Source organism: Acomys minous, assembly GCF_964271855.1.
Source record: "Acomys minous genome assembly, chromosome: 18".
In the NCBI taxonomy this organism is placed as follows: Eukaryota; Metazoa; Chordata; class Mammalia; order Rodentia; family Muridae; genus Acomys; species Acomys minous.
Genome location: NC_140501.1, coordinates 69,462,329 through 69,485,534, shown reverse-complemented (window position 1 = coordinate 69,485,534; position 23,206 = coordinate 69,462,329). Strand labels below are relative to the sequence as shown.

At 43.5% G+C, this 23,206-nt stretch overlaps 1 protein-coding gene and 1 long non-coding RNA gene across 2 annotated transcripts in view; one reads left to right on the top strand and one right to left on the bottom strand.

The window, feature by feature from the left end:
* SLC35F4 (solute carrier family 35 member F4) overlaps positions 1-23,206 on the bottom strand; it is a 238,223-nt gene that overhangs the window by 16,064 nt on the left and 198,953 nt on the right. The window contains exons 2-4 of the mRNA XM_084768034.1: positions 10,102-10,287; positions 6,678-6,975; positions 1,466-1,685 (exon numbers count right to left, since the gene is read on the bottom strand). Of these exons, the coding sequence (XP_084624160.1) occupies positions 1,466-1,685; positions 6,678-6,975; positions 10,102-10,287 (704 nt within the window). The remainder of the gene's footprint in view (positions 1-1,465; positions 1,686-6,677; positions 6,976-10,101; positions 10,288-23,206) is intronic.
* Positions 1,477-10,227, top strand: LOC311589543. The gene is made up of 5 exons (XR_014776575.1): positions 1,477-1,578; positions 6,330-6,532; positions 6,843-6,998; positions 8,171-8,392; positions 10,144-10,227. It is a non-coding gene; the product is annotated as an uncharacterized lncRNA (long non-coding RNA).

Below are 23,206 nucleotides of genomic sequence, written 5' to 3'. Positions count from 1 at the left end.
CACTTTCTAAAAAAGAAAGAACAAAGGAAGGAAAGACAAAGTTTCTTATTTTATTTCTTATTAAATATATCTTTTGACTGTTCTTGTCTAGCTTCTACTTGGAATTTCTGAGCAGTGTCTTTCAAACTCAATCAGAATTTTTGTAACTGTGTACTTTTTCTTCCCTAAGGAGATAGAGCCTTTCTACTACCAAGACTAGCCTTGAACTCTTGGTCTCAAAGTATCCCTCCTGCTTCAGCCCTTTGAGAGACTGCTACCACAGGCTGCCTCAGTGTACCTGGCTTTTCATTTTCTTGGGGGAAAAAAGCCTTTTTAGTAAATGGTTGTCAGGCACTTTCTCTCTCTCTCTCTTTTTTTTTTAAAGATTTATTTATTATGTATACAGTGCACACTTGATCACATTATAGATGGTTGTGAGCCACCATGTGGTTGCTGGGAATTGAACTCAGGACCTCTGGAAGAGCAGTCAGTGCTCTTAACCTCTGAGCCATCTCTCCAGCCCCACTTTCTCTCTTTATAGATGTCAGTTTCAACATTTGGAAAGAGGCAGGGACCTAGACACACTGTCAGTAAGATCAATATTTGGGTAGGAAAAAAATACATTTCAAACCCAGTCTTGGACAGCTCTTCCACAGAAAAGTAAATTATCTGATATTGATACCTCATAAAAACAAATCTCTGCATGTGGCTTTCCTTATAAAGCATTACTGACTTGATATGGACAGGGGCCAGATGTGAATGGGATCTGGCTCCTGATGTCCACACGACTCCTGAGAAATCTGTTTCTAACATGGAATAACCACATAAAAATTATATACATTATATAATTATATAAATCCATATATATAATTTAAAGATCCATCCTACTACTGAAAGGAATAAACCCAGAACTGAGGTGGTATATACACATTTAACATAGTTCAGTTAAGGATTTGTACCCCACAGTACAAGTTGTTGTTTTTCTTTCCATTCCCAGATTAGTCACACTAGATATATAACCACTTTTAATAGCATTGTGCCATTACCAGTGACTTTAATTACTGTTTGGTAACCTTATCTACTTACACCAATATTAATTAAATCCATCTGGGTAAGGGCAGGCTGGGGGTTGCTCCAAAATATGTTGACCTGCAAAAGCGAACCACAATCTTTACTGTGGCTTATTTTCTCAGACCCCTCTTTGTTGAGAACAAGGAATGGTCACACTACTACTTCTGCAAGTTATTTCTAAAATAGGAACTTAATCTCTCAGTCTGTTTCAGTGCCTACTAACTCCCCGGTAGACGCAGCCCTCTCTCTTTGCGTGCTGCTGCTGTCACTGCTGGGATTTCCTAACACATCTTCAAATGTACTCAGAACCAGAGGGGAAAGCATTAAAGAAACTCCAAGGCACAGCAGTGCGGTGGTGGTAAGACCGAGGAAGCAGGGAGGCACCGCGCGTGCGCGGAATTGAGTGTGCCATTACCCGCACTCCCATGAACCTGTCCTTCAGCACAATCCAGGACAGCAGGAAGACGAAGGCTTTGTTGCAGCAGAAGAGAGCGGAGACGTCCGTGGCTGTCAGCTTCTTTAAAGCCAGTAAGTACAGGTAATTTGTCAAAGTCCACAGAATAGAAAAAGGGGCAGTTCTTTTAAGAAAGAGCTTCAGTGTCAGGCCATCCTCACCAAAAATCCGACTGCATTCCCTAGGAAAGAGAAAGACGTTAGTGCGCAGGGACTGTTGGGGACCCCATCTTGTCAGACTGATTTTCATGACCACTGTTAGCGAAGAGCACAAGCTAGGGTCCATCAAGCGTCTCTGGAATGTGCCGAGCCCAGTTTTGTCATCTGCGTGCTTTAGGAAGTACACGGGGGTCCTTGGAAAGAGCAGGACCCTGTCCTCATCACAGTTTCCCCCAGCTGACCAGCCATTCCCCTGCCTCTGAAGGTTTCAGAGAAGCCTGGAGAAACTCAGACTCGGGTAGTCATCAAAGTCATCAAAGTCAGTGGCTACTGATAGAGCCTGAAGCTTGCCACGTGCACAGTGATAGGATCAAGATGGCTGCTGTAGTGTATGTGGCCTGCAGGTGGTTCCCGGAATCCTCGAAGCCTCACACACCTCAGGGTTTAGCTATTACTTCTGGGACACTCTTTCTTTCCAAAATCTGTACTCAGTGACAAAGTTTGTTAAGGCAGAAAAATGAAGAACGTTTCTGTGACAACCTTAAGTATGAAACTCGGGTTGGACTTATGTTCAGTATTTTGGATGACTTGTTTGAATTTACTATATGAAAATAGCCAGTCACTGCTTTCAATGAAATTTTTGATTTGTTTGATTTATGATTAAATTGGCTGCTTATCTTTTGGGGCCATTGTGATAAAACACACCCAGTAACAATAGGGGTGCGATGATAATGCCTATGCTACTGTGGGCCAAAGAGGCTCCCTTTGGAAGTTTACTTTAATTGCAGTCATGTACAGGAACACAGTTTTTGCTGGACAATCATTTGCCAACATGATATTTTAAAAGTATAAATATCTTGCTCAAAGCAACAATTTACTATTATTTGTGTGTGTGTGTATGCATTTTTATGACTCCAGACAGTACAAATAGCAGTTTAGTTTTTACTGAAGAGAGATCATTGTCCAGAAAGCATTTAACACACTCTAAATCCAAGTGATGTCTAGCCAGGGTTTGCCTCACCAAACGAAGTAGCCTCTCACCTGGGAGATTCTGGAATGAAATAGTGGCAAGGACCCTGAGACTAGGAAGCAGAGCGCAGTGACGAGTCATTCAATAAAACTCTGACTTCAAGCAGCTAAGAATGCTGGGGGTACAAGAAGGTCAAAACTGTGTCACACACACACACACAAAGAGAAAGAGAGAGAGAGAGAGAGAGAGAGAGAGAGAGAGAGAGAGAGAGAGAGAGACAGAGAGACAGAGACAGAGACAGAGACAGAGACAGAGACAGAGAGAGACTTAATCTTTGGTACCCTCGGAATCCTGTGAGTTGGCTTTTACTGAGCTAGATCCTCAAACTGGGATTTTTCATAAAGGAAAATGAAAATTTCCAAAGGGAAGCTTTAACCTGACTGAAACACGATTTCAGTGCAGGGAACTGACACCCTAAAGGCAAAGTCTTCGGTAAAGCACACACAACTCTCACCTATCACCCAGAAATGCTAATGGACCTTTTGCAGCCCTGCAGTCCCTGGTTTTGTACAGAGGGCAAGAACAGTGCTTCCAGACCGTCCCAGATGCAAGGTTTGCTCCTGGTAGGGCAGGGAATCTGTCTGGCCAAAAAGCAAGAGGGAGTTGAGAGTCCTGGGTTTATTATTTTATCCACAACCAGTGGGTGCCTTTGTAAATACACATTTACCAAAACACATGAAAACATTTTCTTATTCAATAGTTTCCCTCTTCTTATCCTTGGCTCTGGATGGTTCTTACCTGGAGACCACAGTCACCAGATGAGAGTCTAAGGAATGTGGGGGAAAGAGGTTGTGGGGGGCAGGGAAGGAACACAATTCTCCAGGGATGGTGAGAGAGGCCCATGGGCAAAGTGGACCGCAAGGCTGATTAGAGGCAGAGGTGGCTTTCACCCAGCCCATCATGTCCCTCAGCTATTCAGTCTCTCCTTGTTCCTCCTTTCTACCCACCCTCCTAACTGCTGTCTGTCTCCCCATAGGCAGCTACTGTTGCAGGCATTAGAAGTCTCCTTCCAAGCCCTTCTCTCAGCACATTCGAGGCGACCCACATAGAGTTATATGCAGCGTGAGCCTCAGGAACTAAGATGTGAACACTCAAAGGATAGGTATTGACTAAGAGACAATGAATAGTGTGCCTCTATTTGGGGTGATGGGAGCAGAATATCTGGATAAGAGGCACTGGAAGATGGCAAAGCTTGCAATGAAGCTAGAGGCTGGGGGAATAATAAATTAATTACATCATTTATATAGCAGCAGCTACTAGTTATTGAGCACCCTCTGTATACCAAATGATACTTTAAGTGTATGTCACCAGAGACTGCTGTATCTGACTCTAACTCATTCTTCTAGAAAAAATTTTCCATTAATGAAGTATCCTTATTAAAACTATAGCAAATACCCTTTTCTCTGTAAATTTCAAATGCACCTGGGGCACTTGAACTCTGGTAGTATTTAATTAGAAAAACGGATTCCTCAAAGTCTATTTCTAAGGGGACACGTCTTCTCACCTAGATTTGATACTTTATTGAAAATTCCTTTGATGTTAGTGATTTTTCAAAAAACCCATGAAATTCTTCCACACTGCTCAAGAGAAAAACTAGTGGGAGATCTAGTGCTATGGGAAAATTCTACTTTTGGTCTCCTATACCAACTCAAGTCCCCTGTTCAGGCTTGAAAGCTTTCGGAGCACCTCCTTAGCAGATGTTGCTAATGAGTCTGTAGGGAAAAGAGATCAAAGATCTAAGAGTTTCCTGACCATGTTTAGCTCTCACTATTCTCACTAGAGAACACTAGCAGTGTTCTCCACTTCATAATAAAAGCCTTTTGATTCAATTCCAGCAACTACCAACCTTGCTCTCCGCTGACAGGTGGAGGCATCTTGTCAAGGTAGAGTGCAAAGCTCAGAGTTAGTCCAGTTCTAGGGATGTGGGGGAGGTACAGCTCATTTCCCAGCTTCAGCCAGTCACATGACCTGCTTTACAGTGCTCTTAAGTTGCTCTTCTTCCTCCTTTTAAGTTGTTTTTTATCATATGCATATCTAAGGCACAGGAGCTTTTGAGGAGACCATGGATAGGATGCTATCTGGCATACACAGCTGTTCTCAAATATGACAACTACAGTTTGATAATGATACTTCCTTGGTGTCTTAAAAAAATACCGTCATTAAACATCATGCCCCAAGATGACCTCTATTTTAATGGAGGTCCATACCATAACTAAATACAAAATATCGTTAGCAATCACAAGCAATTAGGGGACTTTTCTTCTTAAAAAAAGACCATAGTTATTGTTTTAGTTTCTTTTTGTTTTTTTTTTTAAATTAAAACATAGAGTTTAAAATTTTATTTTATGTGTATGACTACTTTGAGTGCATGTATGTATGTACACCAAGTGTGTGCCTGGTATCCAAGGATGTCAAAAGAAGGCATCAGAGCCCTTGGCAGTGAAGTTATGGGTGTCTGTAAGTCACCATGTGAGCTCTGGGAACAAACCCAGGGCCTCTGAAAGAGCAACAAGTACTCTTAAGCCCAGACCCACCTCATCGGCCCCCACTCTTTGTTTCTTTAAATTGAATATTTACCATTGCATGCAGAAAACTAGCTCACAATGTGACTTCAATATTCCCTCAAACTTCCAATTGGTGACAAGAAATGGAAAGTGCTTTAAAATTTAACCTTAGAATGTACCAATCATAATAGTGAATATTTTTTCCTGCAGAGCACAGAGGGACTAAAGAGAGGTTGAGCTCCTGTCTGACCCTGCTGAAGATCAGTTGCTCTAATCTCCTGAGGTCCCTGCAGTGAGCATGGTTGTTGCAGATGTTGTTTCTTAGCTCTGTTGCAGATGTTGTTTCTTAGCGCTCTCTCTCTCTCTCTCTCTCTCTCTCTCTCTCTCTCTCTCTCTCTCTGTATGGAGAAGCTAGAAGACAATTTTGGCTGTCATTCCCCAGTCACCATCCCTTGTGTTTTGGGACAAGGTCTTTCCTTGGCCTGAAGCTCACTTGGGAGGTTAGGCTGCTGTCCTGTGAGCTCCAGGCGTCCTCCTGTCTGCACTTCCCCAGTGCTTGATAGCAAACATGCTCAACCATACTTAGATTTATTTTTCCTTCTTGTTTGTTTTGGGTTAGAACTCAAATCCTCGTGTTTACAAGGCAAATATTTTACCTGCTGTAGTCTACAAAACCAAAACAAGACAAACTAAACACAACAGAAAACGAAACAAAACAAAAACCCCAAACCAACCAAACAACCTCCCTGAAGAACCCTACAAACCGCTCCCCCCCCAAAAAAAATCTGTGGCTTAAGCGTTGCCTTTGCCTTCCAGGAGTGCTGTACAGAAGCTGACATTAGCCCTGCCAGGTTACTGACCACTCCCAGAGGGGACCTGGCTTAGTACTGAACAAATACCAGAACCATGAGATGAGTAGGACATTCTCCACTGCACATATTTACCAAAAAAACCACACAAGACCCATGTGTTTGACCAGCAGAGACTGGCATCTCTTCAGGTTGCCCAGTGCTAAGCCTCCCATCTCAATAAACAAGGCACTCTCACCTGCTAGCGCGTCAGAGTGCTGGAAATATTAAGTAAATGTTTGTGCAACAGCAACTAACTTTATTAATATAGTCTTTTTCCTTTAGAGTTTAAGACATTCTGAACACATGACCTTCAGAGATGAATAAAGAAGCATCCGAATATAAATCAGGGTTCTATTATACATCACTAACCTTGGACCAGATTTAGGTTGTTTGGCATCTGTTTCATCATGTGTTAAGATGAGGATACCGACCCCATCTGAAAGTGTTTCTTAGCATGATGATGAGGACTACATATGGGACACAAGGTAAGGGGATGGTGACCCTGCTTCCTCCAGTTCACCTCCAGCCACAGATCTTGTTTCCTCACTTCCGAAGAGAGTTCAGAATATGCACATTTATATAAAACAGGTTTTGCAACGTCTCCTATAGAGTATTCAACATGAAACCTACCTGAACTTTTTCATTGGTGACTGCTTTTCTTGAGCTGTGGCTAGATGGCCCGAATAATAGACTGGGAAAAACATAATGTTCCAGTTTGTTGAAAACCACGTCATGAAAAAGGGACAGTAAAAATTCTTGTAAGTGATTTTTACAATTTGTGTGGTTCCAACCCAGGACGATGACACTGACAAGATGATCAAGAGTCCCCAGATGGTCTTCAGAAGCACAGATGTGCAGGACAGGCAGCGAGCCTTGGGTCTCTTCTCGTGGCTGCTGCTCTCAGGATGTGTCTGTGTGCCGTCATCCCCTGAAAACAGGAGAGGAACACAGGTATGGAGGAGCAGGATGTAAAAAACAGCCACCAAACGTGTTGGCTCCTTTAAGAAGACGTACATAACCACCAAGTCTGATGAGCATGCCAGAGTTTGTCTTTTCTGCCATCTTTGGAAGAGAACAGTGGTCCCCAGCTCATTCTATTTTTATAAATTGTTTTTGAGATTTTGCTTATTTTTTACTTTATAAGTATGAAGTGTTTGAATGTATGTGTGTGCAGTATGTGTGTGCAGTGCTGGTGAAGGTTAGAAGAGGGTGTCCCAGAACTGTAGTCACAGCCAGTTGCAAGCCACCATGTGGATGCTAGGAATTGAACCCAGGTCCTTTTGAAAGATCAGCCAATGCTTGTAAATGCTGAGCCACCTCTAGCACCACCTCCCCTGCCAAATCATTCTTTTTATGGACTTTGCGTTTTGGCCTCCAGTGTGGATCTGGACCCCACCCAGGAGGCAAAGATGCGCATGCTGGTGGTGAATGTTACATGGTAGGCATGTTCTGCTTTTAAGACTGTTCTACACGTCAGCTTCTAAGGATATGTTGGGGGCCTCATCTAACCCTACAGGAAAGTATGCAGATTTGCTGCCTCTTAGCACTAAGAAAGAAACTCCCCAAGATTTCAGCCTATGTGGGGGAGCTCAACTGAGCCAAAGTTGCCCTGTATCCACCAACATGAAAAGTCAGGAGGAAGTGAAACTTGTTTTTATATTCTACTGACATCTTTTAAAAATAGCACCAGATGGCTTTTAAACAGAAAGCAGTGTGTCCTAAGGACAGGGCAAATGTGACAGTACAAAGTCATTTCTCATCGTATGGCAAATTATTGTTCTGCCTGTTCAGGAAACATAGGTTTTGTATGAATTTTAACAGTTACTAAGAAAAATTAGTAGCATTTTTTTTTCACATTAAAGTAGTCAGAACCCTCTGGAGTTGATAACCATCATCACTCTTTCTCCTGTTAGAAAAAAATAAGTTAGATTAAGTTAGAAAAAAAAATAAGTTCTCAGGGAGCTGAGAAGAAAGACACCCTCCTAGCTGAGATCCTACATGGCAGCATCCTGCAGGGACACAGCATTATCTATAAGATTTTCTTACATTTCTAGGAACTTAGCTGAGGTACAAGGTCTATACTCTGAGTGGAAGTAGTGACTGACGGGGCTTTTCTCACTTAGCCTTTCCAGAACCTGCCTGAACATGTTCCCATGACTTGGTGAAGCAAAGCCCGACTTCCTTCTGCACCCCTGGGGCTGCGTCCTTTGCTGGCTGAAGGCTTTACAGATAATCATTGAGAGTCAAGTCTTCACTTCAGGATATAAATGAGACTACAGCAATCTCTGTGGAATTTCTTCGTCTCATAAGTCATACTGAATTCTTGGAGTCTCAAGTAACAGCAGGTGAAAATGGCCATTCTCTGACTTACTCAATAAACTTTTTGGAGACTCACAAATCTGGTTCTCTCCTTGGGTCTCAGGGGTTCAAAAGGGAAAGAGTTGAGTTTACAGTCTGGCAAAACACACATGACACAAGATGACCAGGGCCTGTTCATACCGAGATGAGGCTCCATAGAGAATGGAAACAGATGTGGTCAGGAGGAACTTCCCTAGTGCAGAGACACTGAGGTGAGGCAGGAAGCAGGATTTAACTAGCTCCCTTAACTATGCCCAGACATTATCTGCTCTGGATAACAGCTCTTCAAATGCCCTGTGATTTGTGCAGAGACGAAAGGGAAAATGAAGGTAAATTCACATGGTAAATGAGAAACTACTGTACCAGGAGGCCAGAAAAGAAACAGAAACCTACTCAGTGCAGCTGAAAAGACCCCAGGCTTGGATGAGAGGCTCTGCAAAGCAGAAAAGCTCTAGGTGTCTTTATTCTGAACACACATTCAGTCTAGGATTTATGCGTATAAAAAATCTATTCATAAGTCAACAGGACTCCGAATGAGGCCTTTTGTTCATTTTCCTGCCTCATTTTCACTCACCACCACCTCCACTAAATCTCACAAACTGTCATTTTTGTTCATTAAAAATAATCTCTTAACATTTGGCTTTGTTAGTTTTCTTTAACTAACCAGTTATTTGGATGATGTGTTCTGCATTTTGAAAACTGAAAGAGACTTTGGCATATGGCCAGCCCCAGCTGAATGGTCAGGCCAAGGAGGCATTTTGGGTGCAGGCAGAAGAGGTACAGGGGCTGATCATGGAAGAATTAAAATAGAGAGCCTGACATCAGGCAAGGAGGGAGACACACTAGCCAGGGAAGAGCCTGCCGTGCTCGTAACTGCTGAACAAAATCTGATAGATGAGATCGAACTGTTACTTAGAAAACAGTTTTTTTTTCTTTCTTTCTGGGAAGGTAGATGTGTGGTCATTTGATGAGCGGATAGGAAATGAATATAAACGTGGGGCTTTAGAGTGTTCACTGAGACAGGAAATATGTGTCCAAGACTAAAGCGTCACAGTCTTAAGCAGCAAGTGATGAATCCGGCTGCATCTAGATCATCACACTTTGCTGGGAAGCTCACGGGCCGAGATCCACACAGCCATCAGTAACCCAAGAGTTAGCGAGTGGTTAGGAGGATGTGAGGAAAGGCTGAAGGCGTCACAAGGAGCAGACCATGCTGGTTGGCTAAGTGCCGCACAGGAGCATGGGAGCTTGGGGAGACCGGATGAGTACCAGGCACTGGCAGTCCTGACAGGAGCAAAAGCATGGTCTGATTTTGCTGATGTTTCCATTTTCTTTAGATAGGATATGGAATGCCATGCCTGAATCCCAGAGCTGAGCTAGAAGGTGCTGGGTTTGGCAGCAGAAAACGAGAAAATGAGCTACCTTGTAAATTTCATCACAGGTCATTGACTGACTATGTTGTAAAAATTTTCCGCAATAGATTTTGAAGATTGGTTCCCTATGACACTGTAGTTGCATATCCCTAATTACATCTTCCTACGTCCTCACTTCTTCCTCTTCCTGTTTGATAAATCATCCCTGCACTCATTCATAAGAGTCTGGGAAACCTTCCTACCTTCTGTGCGCAAGGTAACGTCTTTCCTGGCTGCCTAGAAGGCTAAGGTGAAGCGCTACTTTAGGCGAGGTGACCACATACCTGATCTGCTCTGTCTCTCGACTCTGTGTCCACAAATTGCAGAGGATCCTCGGCTCTGAAGTTCAAGAATAGGAGCAGAAGAGTCTTCGGTGACCGACAGAGGGGACAGTTGCCTGCTGATGCTGCTGTGTGAACTGGGGCAGTTGGCTCCTGGTTTGCAGCGAGTAACTGAGGATCTGGACGTACCTGGAAAGACAGAGTGAGTGCGTACCAGTTTGAGGATGTCTGAGCAGAAAACCCCGAAGTGACTTCAGGTTCCTTGGCAGTCAGGTTCATGGCCAAGGCAGTGTCACTGAGCTCATTTCTCAGCTGGAAAGGATCACCACGAAGGAAACACAGGAAGACCGGCTCCCGGTCTCTAGGAGCCTTTTTTAATAGATTTGTTAACTAGAGGTGAGCATTAGAAGATGAAATTTGGGTGGAGCTTGCATTTTGTATTAAAACTCTCGCACACGTAGTTTATTTAAGGCACTCGAGGCCCTGTGTTACATCTGCTTTCACCCCTTTCTCTCCCTCCTATCAAAGGCTCATTGCTTTTCTACCAGCTTGACTGCTGAAGTCCAGTTTCACTTGTAGTCTTTAGCCACTGTAGTGGACAAAAGCTCAGCCTTCGGGAATCCGTCTCACTATATGCCACGCCTCTTCCGTGTATCCCCGGCACAGGACGGTCTTCATGGGTCTATGCTCCCCACAGCCGGACCTTGACTCTCCCACCTCAAATGGTGCTTTGTGATGAGATAAATACTGGTACATTGCTATGGACCAGACTTCGGCCTTCATCTGAATCCCACTCATTATATCACTAATGCCCCTACTCCACCTAGGATGCCCTATTACTTCTAATCACCATATCTTCTTAGCAACCTATTTTCCCTAGTTTTAAATAATTTTGAATTTGAGGTGTGATAATAAATTGTTTTGCAGAATTTTCCTCCAGTGAGATTTGTCCCGTATATCTCGCATGATAATGTTGCAAATATGGGTTTGGGATACAATGGAGAGATGGAGTATCTTTTTTGATATCAGTCATGTATGCTACCTCTATGTCATTAGTGATGATGCTGCCCGTGGCTACATGGCTGATTTGTTAGGTTTCTTTATTTTTTTCTTGAACAGAAAACATTTCTTTTAACATTTGTGTATTTATTTTGTGTGTCTGGGTGTCTTGACTGCATGTGTGTTTGTGTACAGTATGCATAGCTAGTGCCTGCAGAAGAGAGAAGAGGGTGTTTGGAGCCCATGAAATTGGAGTTAGATAGAGTTGTGAGCTGCTGCCTGGATGCTGGGAGTTGAACCCAGGTCTTGTGGAAAAACAACCAATGCTCTTACTGCTGAGTCATTTCCCCTTCCCTAATTTGTCAGGCTGCTTGCTCTCCATCCTTGTGCTCAATTTCATAGGCGGTGACTAAGCCCTGTCACACTATGGGATGTGAGACAGATGGTTTCAGCCACATTCTAGAGGGTTCTATCTTGACTATTTGAAAATCTTTTCACAAGTAAAAGTTTCCCTTTTTATTCTCTCATTTACTTATTTAACAATTTACAGTGGTATGGACCGATATACATTTATCTCATACGCTGAGTCATGACCAAACTTGCATTGTTGACCTTTTTCTCAACTCAAGATGAGCTTCCAAGTCTTGTTGCCGTGCCCTCATTACATTGTTTGTTTTTAGGCTCTTCTTTACCTCTTAGCACAAGGTTTTTTCTCTGGGCTTGTCTTTTATTTTTGCGTCCCTCTCTTGGAATGGGCCCTTATTTTCTTGAAGAACGGTGTCTAGAAACCAATGCCTCATTGTAAATGATGAGTTCATTGGTATTGGGGTTCCTCTGACTCTGAGCGCTCACTTTTCAGAGCTAGAAAACATGTATACATATGTGAAATTAAAAAGTGTATTTGTATGCATATGTATATGTAGCCCTAGTTATACCTGTATATATGTGCCCTATAGTTTATATGGATTTAAAAATCTGGGTAAGATGTTCTATGCACGCTGTGACCTTAAGCAGTGCTTGTTAGTTCCAATAAGGATCCAGCAATGTGACTAGATACCGAGTAGGAGAATCAGCTTAGCCATTTGCACATCAGGACAGACAGACAGCTCTCTTCACTCTCGGGACCTTTGGTTTGCTCTTTGTGGTAAGGCACGCCTTCCCTCACCATCAGTGGGAGCAGCGCATCACTCCCTTTGTGCCACGGCAGCCTGGTCTGGATGTGGTTCTTCTAAGATGGTAGAAGATGTCAAACGGGAACTGGAACCTTGAACTGTCAGTGGCATCCTTGTTTAATTTGGCTTTGCATTTATCACGACATATACTAGAGTGATAACTGCGAAAACTGTCAGACTCGCAGCGGAGCGGTCGCAGTATCAAGGAAAAGGAGGCTTGCGTTCCTCAGCTCTCAAGAGCTACAGGAACTAATCAGGAGAGTGTACCTGCAGCCTTCACACGGTGGCTGTTCTGTCATCCACTGATTTCTGCTCACCCCGTGTTCTTTCCCTTTTAGTTTTCGCTTTTAACTCTGGAAGAATGACTAGAGATGTCTACAAATTCTGTGAGCTGCATCTTCTATTACTAAACGTCTCTGACTAAGGCGCACTCTTTAATAGTGAGTTAGAAATGTAGAGACACTCAAGAGTCCCCAGAAGCATCACACACCGATGCCTCTACTTACACCAGTGCCGCCTGCTAAGAATATGTGGGGTCTTATTTTCATATCTACAATGTCCACCATTGCATAGGGTGGACGCATAGGGGCGTTTCTAACTGAACAGTGCAAGTCCAGTGGCAAGAGACTGAGATTCACGTGCTCTTGGCTACCAATGCTTTTCCAAAAGGGCTGATTCACAGATAATCCGAGGATCTTTCAAAACCAAGTCCCGTTTGTACCATGTGTTTCCATGGGGTGTGGCTCTAGGTCATCTTTTAGGTTAGTATCAGGTTTCCTTTTGTGTTTACCCAGTGCTTTAGGTGGGAAGGAGACAGTCTGGAAGTAAGCTGGGCTGCAAGTTACGATGGAGTTGAGGCCATGACTACCTAATTCTGGCAACCTATGTATAGGTGTTGTATGGTAAGTAGTGAATTTTTGTTGGTTTGTGGTACAAGGGCTCAAACTCAAAGCCTTGGGCACTCTAATCACGTGCTCCACAAGTGAGCTCCATCCAGCAAGCAAGCAATCGACTTATAATTCACAGAAGTGATTTTTCTTTCATCCTTGTTTCCACTGGAAACAGTAGATCCTGGCATCCTTATACAGTGTAGCCAATTGCCTGCTGCCAGCTGTCTCCTACTGCCTGCTTTGAAGAAGAGATCTGATAGCAGTTCATCTATTGAAGACAGTTTACTCATTAATTCTTAAAAAAAAAAAGGTGAACCTTAAGCTTCATGGCCAGGCCCGGTGGCACAGTAGGAGCTTAAGCCATGGAGCAGGCATCTGTTTTGGAAATAAACATACTGGCCTTGCCGACATCATCATATACCAATCATTTAATATAAAAATTCAGTATTCAGCATATCACTTGAGATGCAACAAAGCATTATAAATAAATCACTCCTGCCTTCTATGCCACTGAGTGCCGGGGCGGAAGCCAGGTTTGCAAATGCATGTATAATATCCGCTCTAATAGGAGTATTAGAGTGTATTAGGAGCTCCAGGCAGAGTCTCCCAGTAGTCAGGTCAGCTAGCTTCTCTACTCTCTAAGACATGAGCCATAGTAGTGAGGTCATTATGGGCCATTTTTTATATCTACCCAGGTAAGCGAATATATATTTTTTCATCTGCAGTGATGGGGCTCTGCATGCTCCCAAATTCAATGGGAGATAGTTGTTAGGTACCTATTGTTAAGTATGTTTGTGTCAGGGGTGAAGTCAGACAACTGACGGATACATTATCTGTGCCTACACGGAGCTCTCAACTCAGTACCCACTAACCACAGCTTTATGTGAACTGTGGGCTAAGGGGGCAGTGAGTCCATGCCAAGTCTGCAGCAGAGACAGCTCTGCGCTTACACCAAGAGTGGCCTCGGAGAATGAACAGCCTATCACCAGACAGAGTTTTAAGCTGTGGAAGTGGGCTGTCTAGTCAGAGGAGACTGAATAATGAAGTGTGTATTATGGAGCCTAGAAGTAGACGATCAACTTTAAGATTCTGAAATAAGAGCACAAAAGAGCATGGGAATCCTGGGTTTATGCCTTTACTTCCTTCTTGAAAAGGATCAAAACAGTATGTAGTAGTTGAAAACCCAGGCTGCCTAAATCCAGGGAGATGTGGTAGGAATCTGGGCTCAGCCATATCTAAGTGTGGATACTGAGGCCAAGGTGGCCACGTGAATCTCCACTCTTCTGTTTCCTCTGTGCCTTGGATTTTGTGGCTCACAGGAGGCACTCAAGAAGGACAGCTGATGGGCAATACGGACAATAAGAATATGCTTTTTAGAATGTTGACTTCATGCATTAGAAATCCACTCTAAATTAAGTTAGGAAAAGGGGTACTTTTCAGAAGTTTATCAACCCAGGGACAGAATAGCTAAGATGTCCCCGACTCAGGATCAGCTGGATACATCTGGTACCATCTCTTTATAGTATTAACTTTCGTTGTGGCGTCCAACTTCATTTCTTCTCAGTTAGCTGAGAAGTGTGCAGAAAATGGTAAGTTTCCAGGTTTTCATTCTTACAGCGTTAGGCTGTAAGAGAGAAATGTAGCTGCTCAGAGTAAAAGATCTTGAGGAAATTGTGAGTATTATACTGACTTCCTGTCTAGCTCCCGTGGCTAGTAGTGGAAACATTGTAAAAAACCTCCCAGAGAGGACAACTAGGAAGTGCTGGCCAGGGGGTTCCATGGGGATCTACTCCGGGGAGTTCACAGCCAAAGGAAAACAAAGGGTCTCAGCTACTGACTGAGTGAGGCAATTCCGTGAACACATTGAAGTAAGCTGTGGTGTTCGCAGATAAATGGCAAAGCCAAGGTGATGAGGCACAGACAGAAAGAGGTCTTTGGAAGTCACTGCGAGTGAAATGCAAAGTGCTAGTGCACTTTCTGTGTGAACAAAGATAATGTGGAAGACAACAGACCAAATTTACAGTTACCATTTAAACCAGCGACCTCACCATTGCCTTTATCCTCTATGGGCAGAAAAGCCAGCGAAGCCCCTGACCTTACAAAACCTCTGAGCTGATCTGGAAACTTCATCTTAATCATCAGGTAAGGAACATGTGCAGATCTGGTGCCAGAGAGCATCAACCTTCTCCCTCACACCCCTGGACTGTTAGTTACCTCTTGCACGTCTGCTATCTCCCTCTCAAGCCCAGACTGTTTTAGTTACCTCTCGCACATCCACTATCTACCAGGAACACCAGGTCCTTTGGGGGACGAGTCTTCCAACTCTTGCAAATAATGTGCTAACTGAAACCAACTTTGAGATGTTCAAATAATTTTTGATGATTTGAAGAGCTGTGATATTTTTCATGATAATGTTAGAGTCAACAAAGAAACACTGGAAACAAATACAATTCCAGATTTTGTTAGCTGGCAGTCATAATTATCTAATCTCTTTTCTCACAGAAACATATAATAACTCAACAAAACACCAGGTGGAAAGCTATATTTCATTAAAAAAAAACATTTGTGTGCTAGTAAGCTGCTTAGGAGTGCAAACTGCCTTTGGAGAAGAACCGAGTTCACTTCCCAGAACCCACACTGGGCACCTGACAAGTGCTTGTAACCACATTGTCTTCTGACCTCTGTAGATACCAGTGCACACATCTACACACATACTCCAGCACACATATACCTATACTAAAAAAAAAGTCTTAAAAAGTAATTTGTGGTGAATTTCATGGGCAAGAAGTATTTGACTATAGTAGGGTTACTGTCATCAGTATTGGCTGGCATTTATTAAAGTTTTCATGGGGTTGCCTAAGGGCTCCCTTGTTCTTAGGTAAACACTTAGCATTAGAATTATTGAAAAGATGTACTGGTTGGTGGTGTTCCACACACAGGTAATACCGCAACTTTCCATTTTGATCTATTTTACTTACTTGTTTATTTATTAACTATTATATGTGTGGTGCTGGCAACCAAATCCAGGACCTTGGGTGTAACAAGCCAATGCTTTACCTGTGATTCACATTCCCAGCTTGGTACTGTGTTCTCTAAGAAACCAAAACATTCCAGCCCCAGCATTATCTGTTATGCTTGTCACGTGCGCTTGACTTCTTATAGCTGACAAGTTTTATTCATTTTATTGTTATTTTCCAATGTAATATTTTTTATCGATTATTCATTTTATAAATAAATATCTTGTTAAGAGACCTGCTGCTGATATCATTGTCTGTACGTCTTACATGTTTTATATTTAAGAAATTTAAAAAATGTTTTTTGATGATTCCTTTTAATTTTATTCCTTATTGGCACATTGGCATTTTGCTTACATGCATGTCTGTGTGGAGGTTGGGCCCCTGGACCTGGAGTTACAGACAGTTGTGAGCTGCCATGTGGGTACTAGGACTTGAACAAGGTCCTCTGGAAGGACAGCCAGTGCTCTTAACCTCTGAGCCATCTCTTCAGCTCCATTTAAGAAGTTTTTTTCTTTTTTTTATTAATTTATTCATATTACATCTCAGTGGTCATCGCCTCCCTTGTATCTTCCCATTCCTCCCTCCCTCCCATTTCCCCCTTACTCCCCTCCCCTATGACTGTGACTGAGGGACTTCCTCTCCCGTATATGCTCATAGGGTATCAAGTCTCTTCTTGGTAGCCTGCTATCCTTCCTCTGAGTGCCACGAGGCCTCCCCATTCAGGGGACATGGTCAAATATGAGGCACCAGAGTACGTGTGAAAGTCAGACCCCACTCTTCACTCAACTGTGGAGAATGTCCTGTCCATTGGCCAGATCTGGGTAGGGGTTTGAAGTTTACGGCCTGTATTGTCCTCGGCTTTTTCTTAAAGACTTGATAATTATCTTAATCAAAATGATAAGTGTCTAACTGAAAACATAGGTTTTCAAGACATGTATTTGAAAGACGTGGGTACTTACATATTAAAAAAAAAAAGACCCTTTAAAGTTTTTCGTTTGATTAAAATCTGTATGTGAAAAGAAAACCAATAGAATACTGCTGCTATACACATCTCACCCCTAAAACTGTGGGTCTTCTGTCTAGCATACAATGCGCCCAGTGTTTCTAGAGCTGAGTGCAACAGCAGTTAGCATTACAACTGACTTTTGTGACATAAAAACAAAGCACCTAGCATATGCTTCATACCTACTGTGTGCCCAGAAGATTCACACACCGTCTTCAGGTGCTTCAAGAACACTGCGGGATGGCTTTTCCTGTCCCCACTTGACAGAAGGAGGCAGAGAATCTCTAAGATCTCAGGCAGAAGTTAGTGCACAGCCAAAAGGCACATCTCCTCCTGCATAGTTCCCTCCTCTGCAAATCAGTTTTATGGAGCCACTCCTGTACCCAAGAAGTTGACGGTTTTGTTGGAAAAATGACTTGAGATCTTTTCTGCCTGGCTGTGTTGGATCCTCGCCATTGGTAAAAGAGGAAAGAATTTGGATAGGATGGAGCTTCAAGAAGCTGCCAACACAGGTAAGGTCTGAATCCTCACAAGCTTCTGTGAGTGAGCCACCTGCTGGCTCTGCATTAGGTGACACACTGACCTTTGTCTACAGTGACCGAGCCTTTGCATTAGGTGACACACTGAGTTTCGTCTATAGTGACTGAACCTTTGCATTAGGTGACACACTGAGTTTCGTCTATAATGATTGAGCCTTTGCATTAGGTGACACATTGACTTTCATTTATAGTGACTGAGCCTTTGCATTAGGCAACACATGACTTTCATCTATAGTGACTAAGCCTATGCATTAGGTGACACACTGACTGTCATTTATAGTGACTGAGCTTTTGCATTAGGTGATACACTGACCTTCATCTATAGTGACTGAGCCTTTGCATTAGGTGACACATTGACTTAGGTCTATAATGACCGAGCCTTTGCATTAGACGACATATGACTTTTGTCTATAGTAAAGGGACTTCTGATTCTCCTTCCCTGAAGTCTTGATTTTCTTGTAGCGTAAACCAGGCTGCTCACATACATATAGGGCTATATGTAAAGGGACCTGTGATTCTCAGGTGCCTTATTACCACCCTCGTGCAATGTCACTAGTGCACACCAAGCTTGGGGAACACTACTTACTGGCTCTAGAAAGCCTCTGCTTACTAATTTTGGAACACGTTCCCTTTCAAATGGCCTTGTTGAATTTCTTGATTGACAGATTTGACAGAATATTGATGAAGCAGCCTCATCAGTCATTATTAGTCCAAACCTCAGTTTCAAGAGAAACCTGTGGCTCTTGGCCAGCTTCTGTGATGACCTGGTCATCAGAGTGATGGTTGCCTAATGTGGCCTAGCTGGGCCTTAGCCCTCTGCTAGATGCGGGGAAGAAAGAGAAGTCATGGTGCTTGCCCTCATTTTGTTATGGTCCAGGAGGAGAAGAGCCAATTACAGAAGCAATTTTTGTAAAGTGAGCTAAATGCCAAGTGGGTGGAAAAGCTAGTCTCTGGGAGCCAATCTATGGAGCAGTCCCTTGCCAACACTAATGGTCCACAAATACCTTCTCCTTTAGGAGCTGGGCTTTTAAGCCAGAGCTTATGTGCCAGTTCACAAAATATTTATGCCTTCCTCATGAGCAGGAGGGAAAAAAGACAGACATCATCTGCTAGGGGAAGAGCTGATGCTGTTTACACACACATCAATCACCTGAGGAGGAAGGCCAGAGCGAAACTGGCAGAGGCCACTGCTTAGGCAGGTCTGTGGGTTAAGACACAATAGGAATAGAACTGAGTCACAGTTCTGCCACCGAGGACACCAGGGAAAGCTAAACAACCACCAGCATTAGGCCATATCCATAATCTTTATGGGCACCTACACATGCCAGGTGGGTAGACAGACATAGCCCTGTAACCCAAACTCACTTGACAAGTCCCCTCCTGACACATAGAAACCCTGCCTTAGTTTTGGTTCCTGTTGCTGTGGTAAAATACACCGACAAAAAGAAGTTAAGAGGAACAGGTTGTTTAAGCTCACCACTCCAGGTTATAACCCATGGCAAGGAAGTCAAGCCATTAGGAGCTTGAAACAGCTGGACACAGTGTATCCACGCTCAGAAGAAGACAACACTGAATATACGCTTGTGTGTGTGTTTCTTCATGTCACACAACCCATAGAATGGACCAGCCACACTTAAGATGGGTCTTTCCTTATCAATTAACAATGTAAGCTAATCCACCACAGGCATGCCCAGAAGCCTGTGTCCGACGTAGCTTCAGAGTTTTGTCAAGTGACAATTCCAAGTATTACAAGAATCTCCCCCCGTTAGTGAGATCCAATCAAAATAGATCTCAAGGCCTAACGCCAACTCTCTGCGTCCAGTGTCCATGACGGATGCCCCACGACAAGCCACCCTCTCCAATTATCCCATCTCTGTTGTCCATTTCTCACGTTGCAGGGACCCAAGCCTATTTCCACATTGAGTCCATTCAGATGTCAGTGGGGAGATGTCAGTGGTTACATTGTAAATTGCTGTGGGGGAAACATGTCTTAGTTGTGGGCAGGGCCATTCCTTAAGCACAGTCTGGGAACATGGCTTAGTGGTAGAGTACTTGCCCTACACAGCTGAGGGCTTGTTTGGATCCCTGGAGTTCACATGGAGAGCTGGTATGACAGTATGTGTCTGTAATCTTAGAGAACGAGAGAGGGGATGTGGAGAAAGGCTGATCCCTAGAAGCTCCTGAGGCAGCTAGCCCAGCTCACTTGGTAAAGTTCTAGGCCAACCGGAAATCCTATTTCAGACAAATGTGGAAGGCACATGAAGACTGACACTTGAAGTTGCCTTCTGACTTTCACAACTGTGCTGTGCACACACATGGGTACACACACACACACACACACACACACACTTTTGTCTAGGTCAGCTGAATTGACAAAGCAAAGCACCATTCATAAAGCTGAGAGGACATGTTTTGTGGAAGGTTGGGGATTTTGTCTTAGACGAATACATGAAATTCATCCATAGGAAGATGACTCGAGGTTCAACATTAGATTTCATGAGACACATTTGGGCTGGAGACACCAAGTGAGAGCCATAGCATAGTAACACATGACAGCAGCTATGGGAAAGCCAGGAGTTGAACTGTACCTGTTTTTTCTTTCCAGCCACCTGTAGAAAGCCTAACCTCAGTACCTGACGATATAACTCTCTTATGAGATAGTAAGAGGTAAAAAATTAAAATGAGGATATGGGGTTGGGCCTGATTCCATGCAACTGATGAATTTCTTCAAAAGGTAATATTCCACACCATACTTGGAGGGAAGACACCATGAAAAGAAGGAAGAAAATGGCTGATGCTTCCACAAGCCAAATAATGCTCACATGTATGAGAAACCACCAGAGGCCAAGTAAGAGTCATGGTCTCTGATGAATGTAACACTGGAAATAGCTTTACTTCCGGGTTAACTTCCAGCCTTCAGAGCAGTGAGGCCATAGATCTTGGCTGGTGAATGTACTGAATTTGTAAAGTTAATAGATGGCAGATGACACTATCTCAGGGGAAAGTGTTAGCTGATGAATGCAGATGAATAATGCTGAGACGCCCCAGGAGCCATGAGGTAAAATGTCAGCCGGAAACAAAATGTATTCACCTAGGTTGCTTTTCGTCATGATGTTTACCACAGCACTAGAAACCCCAACTAAGACAGCAGCGAACCAATGAAAAAGCCCCCAAAAGGGTCAGGGGAGGGGAAGCTCAGAATGTGAGGACATAGGAAGCAGTAGAAAAGAACTGAAGAAGGCACAGTGTACAGTCTTTAATGATATGACAGCTGTGGTCATGTTGGAAAGAGCACTGTTGGCAGAAAGAGCCGCACAACTGGACTGGCTGGAGATGGAAGGCACAGAAAGGCGAGTAGACAACACACAGATGCAGCGGGGACTACTACTTCATAGAGCAGAGGGAATTTTTGAACATGTAGAAATTAACCAAACACAGAAGTCTTACATATAAGTGGATAGAGGATGGATGTGTGGTGGGTTTTGGAGGAGGGATGTGTGGGTGGGTTTTGAATGCATGGATGGACACATGAACGGATGGAAAGGGTGAGGCAAGTTGGAGTAGCTTTGGTAGAAAAAAGGTAGTCCTCATCCATGATGCAAAGAACTTGCGGAAGTCCAGTATGGCTTTGCAATTTAATAGGAGACAGGGCTGAGCACCTTTTGGTTCCTTTAACATTTTCTACCTAGAATGCAGGGGAGCCGGGTTGGGGTTTTGCCATCTCCAGGCTCCCATAGCAATTGCAAAGCTTTCATCAAAATCTCCATCACAAGGATCATTTCTTGGCTGAAGATGACGGGGAAAGATATTACAGGATTTGTTCTGTTCCTTTGGTAAGCAAACAGGGGTAAATTATCTCCTGGGAGCACTTTAGTCAGCCACGTGAGGCAAATTACAGCAGCTATGCAAGTGTTAGGATGCTTAATGTGCCGTTACTGACAACTGAGTGTAATATAAAGGTTTCCTTTTACAGTGTCATTATGCATGCGGTCCTCCTGAAAGCTTACATTTCTCTGCTAGAGTGCAAGATAATTCTTCTGATGTTCACACTGTCTAGAAGACAATTTAAATTTACGACAGTGGTCCTGAAACAAAATAAAGGTACCATTTGTGTTATCTTCAAGCGTTCCTTGAAGCCATCTCTGCTCCCTATCCTTATGCCCCGACTTCCCTCCGTTAGGGTCTTGCTTGTCTTTGTTTTGGGTAACCAAGTGTCCACACGATTCTAGGCACCATGACTGTAGAGAGGTGCAGCCATTGAAGATGTTAGCCAGCTTTGGAGAGCAAGTGAGTCAACAGGCTCATTTTCCTTGCTGTGGTTTGGGCTACTTACCCATGACCACTTACTGCAGCCTTTTATGGGGGTTTGGTGAGTCTGTGCCCATCACTTCATGCATTTGGATACTTGTCCCCAGTTGATGGTGCTGTTTGGGAGCTTATGAAATGTTTAAGAGATGCAACCTTGCTGGAGGAAATACATCACTGGGGGTGGGCTTTGGGGGTTTATAGTTTCATCATACTTACTGTTCTGCCTGTCTCTTCTTCCTTTTTTATTTTAAAAATAATTTTTATAAACTTTAGTATAAAAGCATTGCAAATAAATAAAAAATATCCCACACCAACATTAACCAGACCTCAAATATATACAACTCTCTGCTTCCTGGGCACGGTTGATCAGCCCATATCTTATTTTTCATTGTTGTGATAAGACATCATCACCAAGTCAATGCATAGAAGAATCAGTTTATTCGAGCCTTTCTTACAGTTGCAGAGGATTAGAGTCCATGCTCACCATGCTGGGGAGCATGGCAGCAGGCAGGAAGCGTGACACTGAGATGGTAGCTGAGAGCTCATCTCATGAGACACAACCACAGAGGGGGTGTGGGAGTGGACACACACACATCCACACATGTCTGTTTTATATATGTGTGTGTGTGTGTGTGTGTGTGAGAGAGAGAGAGAGAAAGAGAGAGAGAGAGAGAGAGAGAGAGAGAGAGAAGAGAAGAGAGAGAGAGAGAGACAGACAGACAGATGCAGAGACACAGAGAGGCAGGCACTGGGAATGACATGGAGTTTTGAACCTTCAAAGCTCCCCTATTAACACATCTCCTCCAACAAGGCCACACCACCCAGCCATTCCCAAATAGGTCTACCAATTAGACACCGAGTAAGTTAAATATATGAGTCTATGGGTCACCACATAGCCAGCTTCCTGCTTCCTGCTCCTTCATGCATGTCATGCCTACCCCACTGTTATGAATTCTAGCCCTCTGGGCCACAAAACAAACTTCTGTCTTAAACTGCTTCTAGCCATGATATTTTATCAGTAACAGAAAGTGAGCCGTGTGAAGCTGTTGGGACGAATGTTCTGGAGAGTGCTGTTCTGAATGGTGTGAGACTCTGAAGCCTGCAAAAAAAAAAAAAAAAAAAAAGGGAAGGAGTAGGCAGGCCAGGAGCAGACTCATGGAGGTCAGGGGAGCGTCCAGGA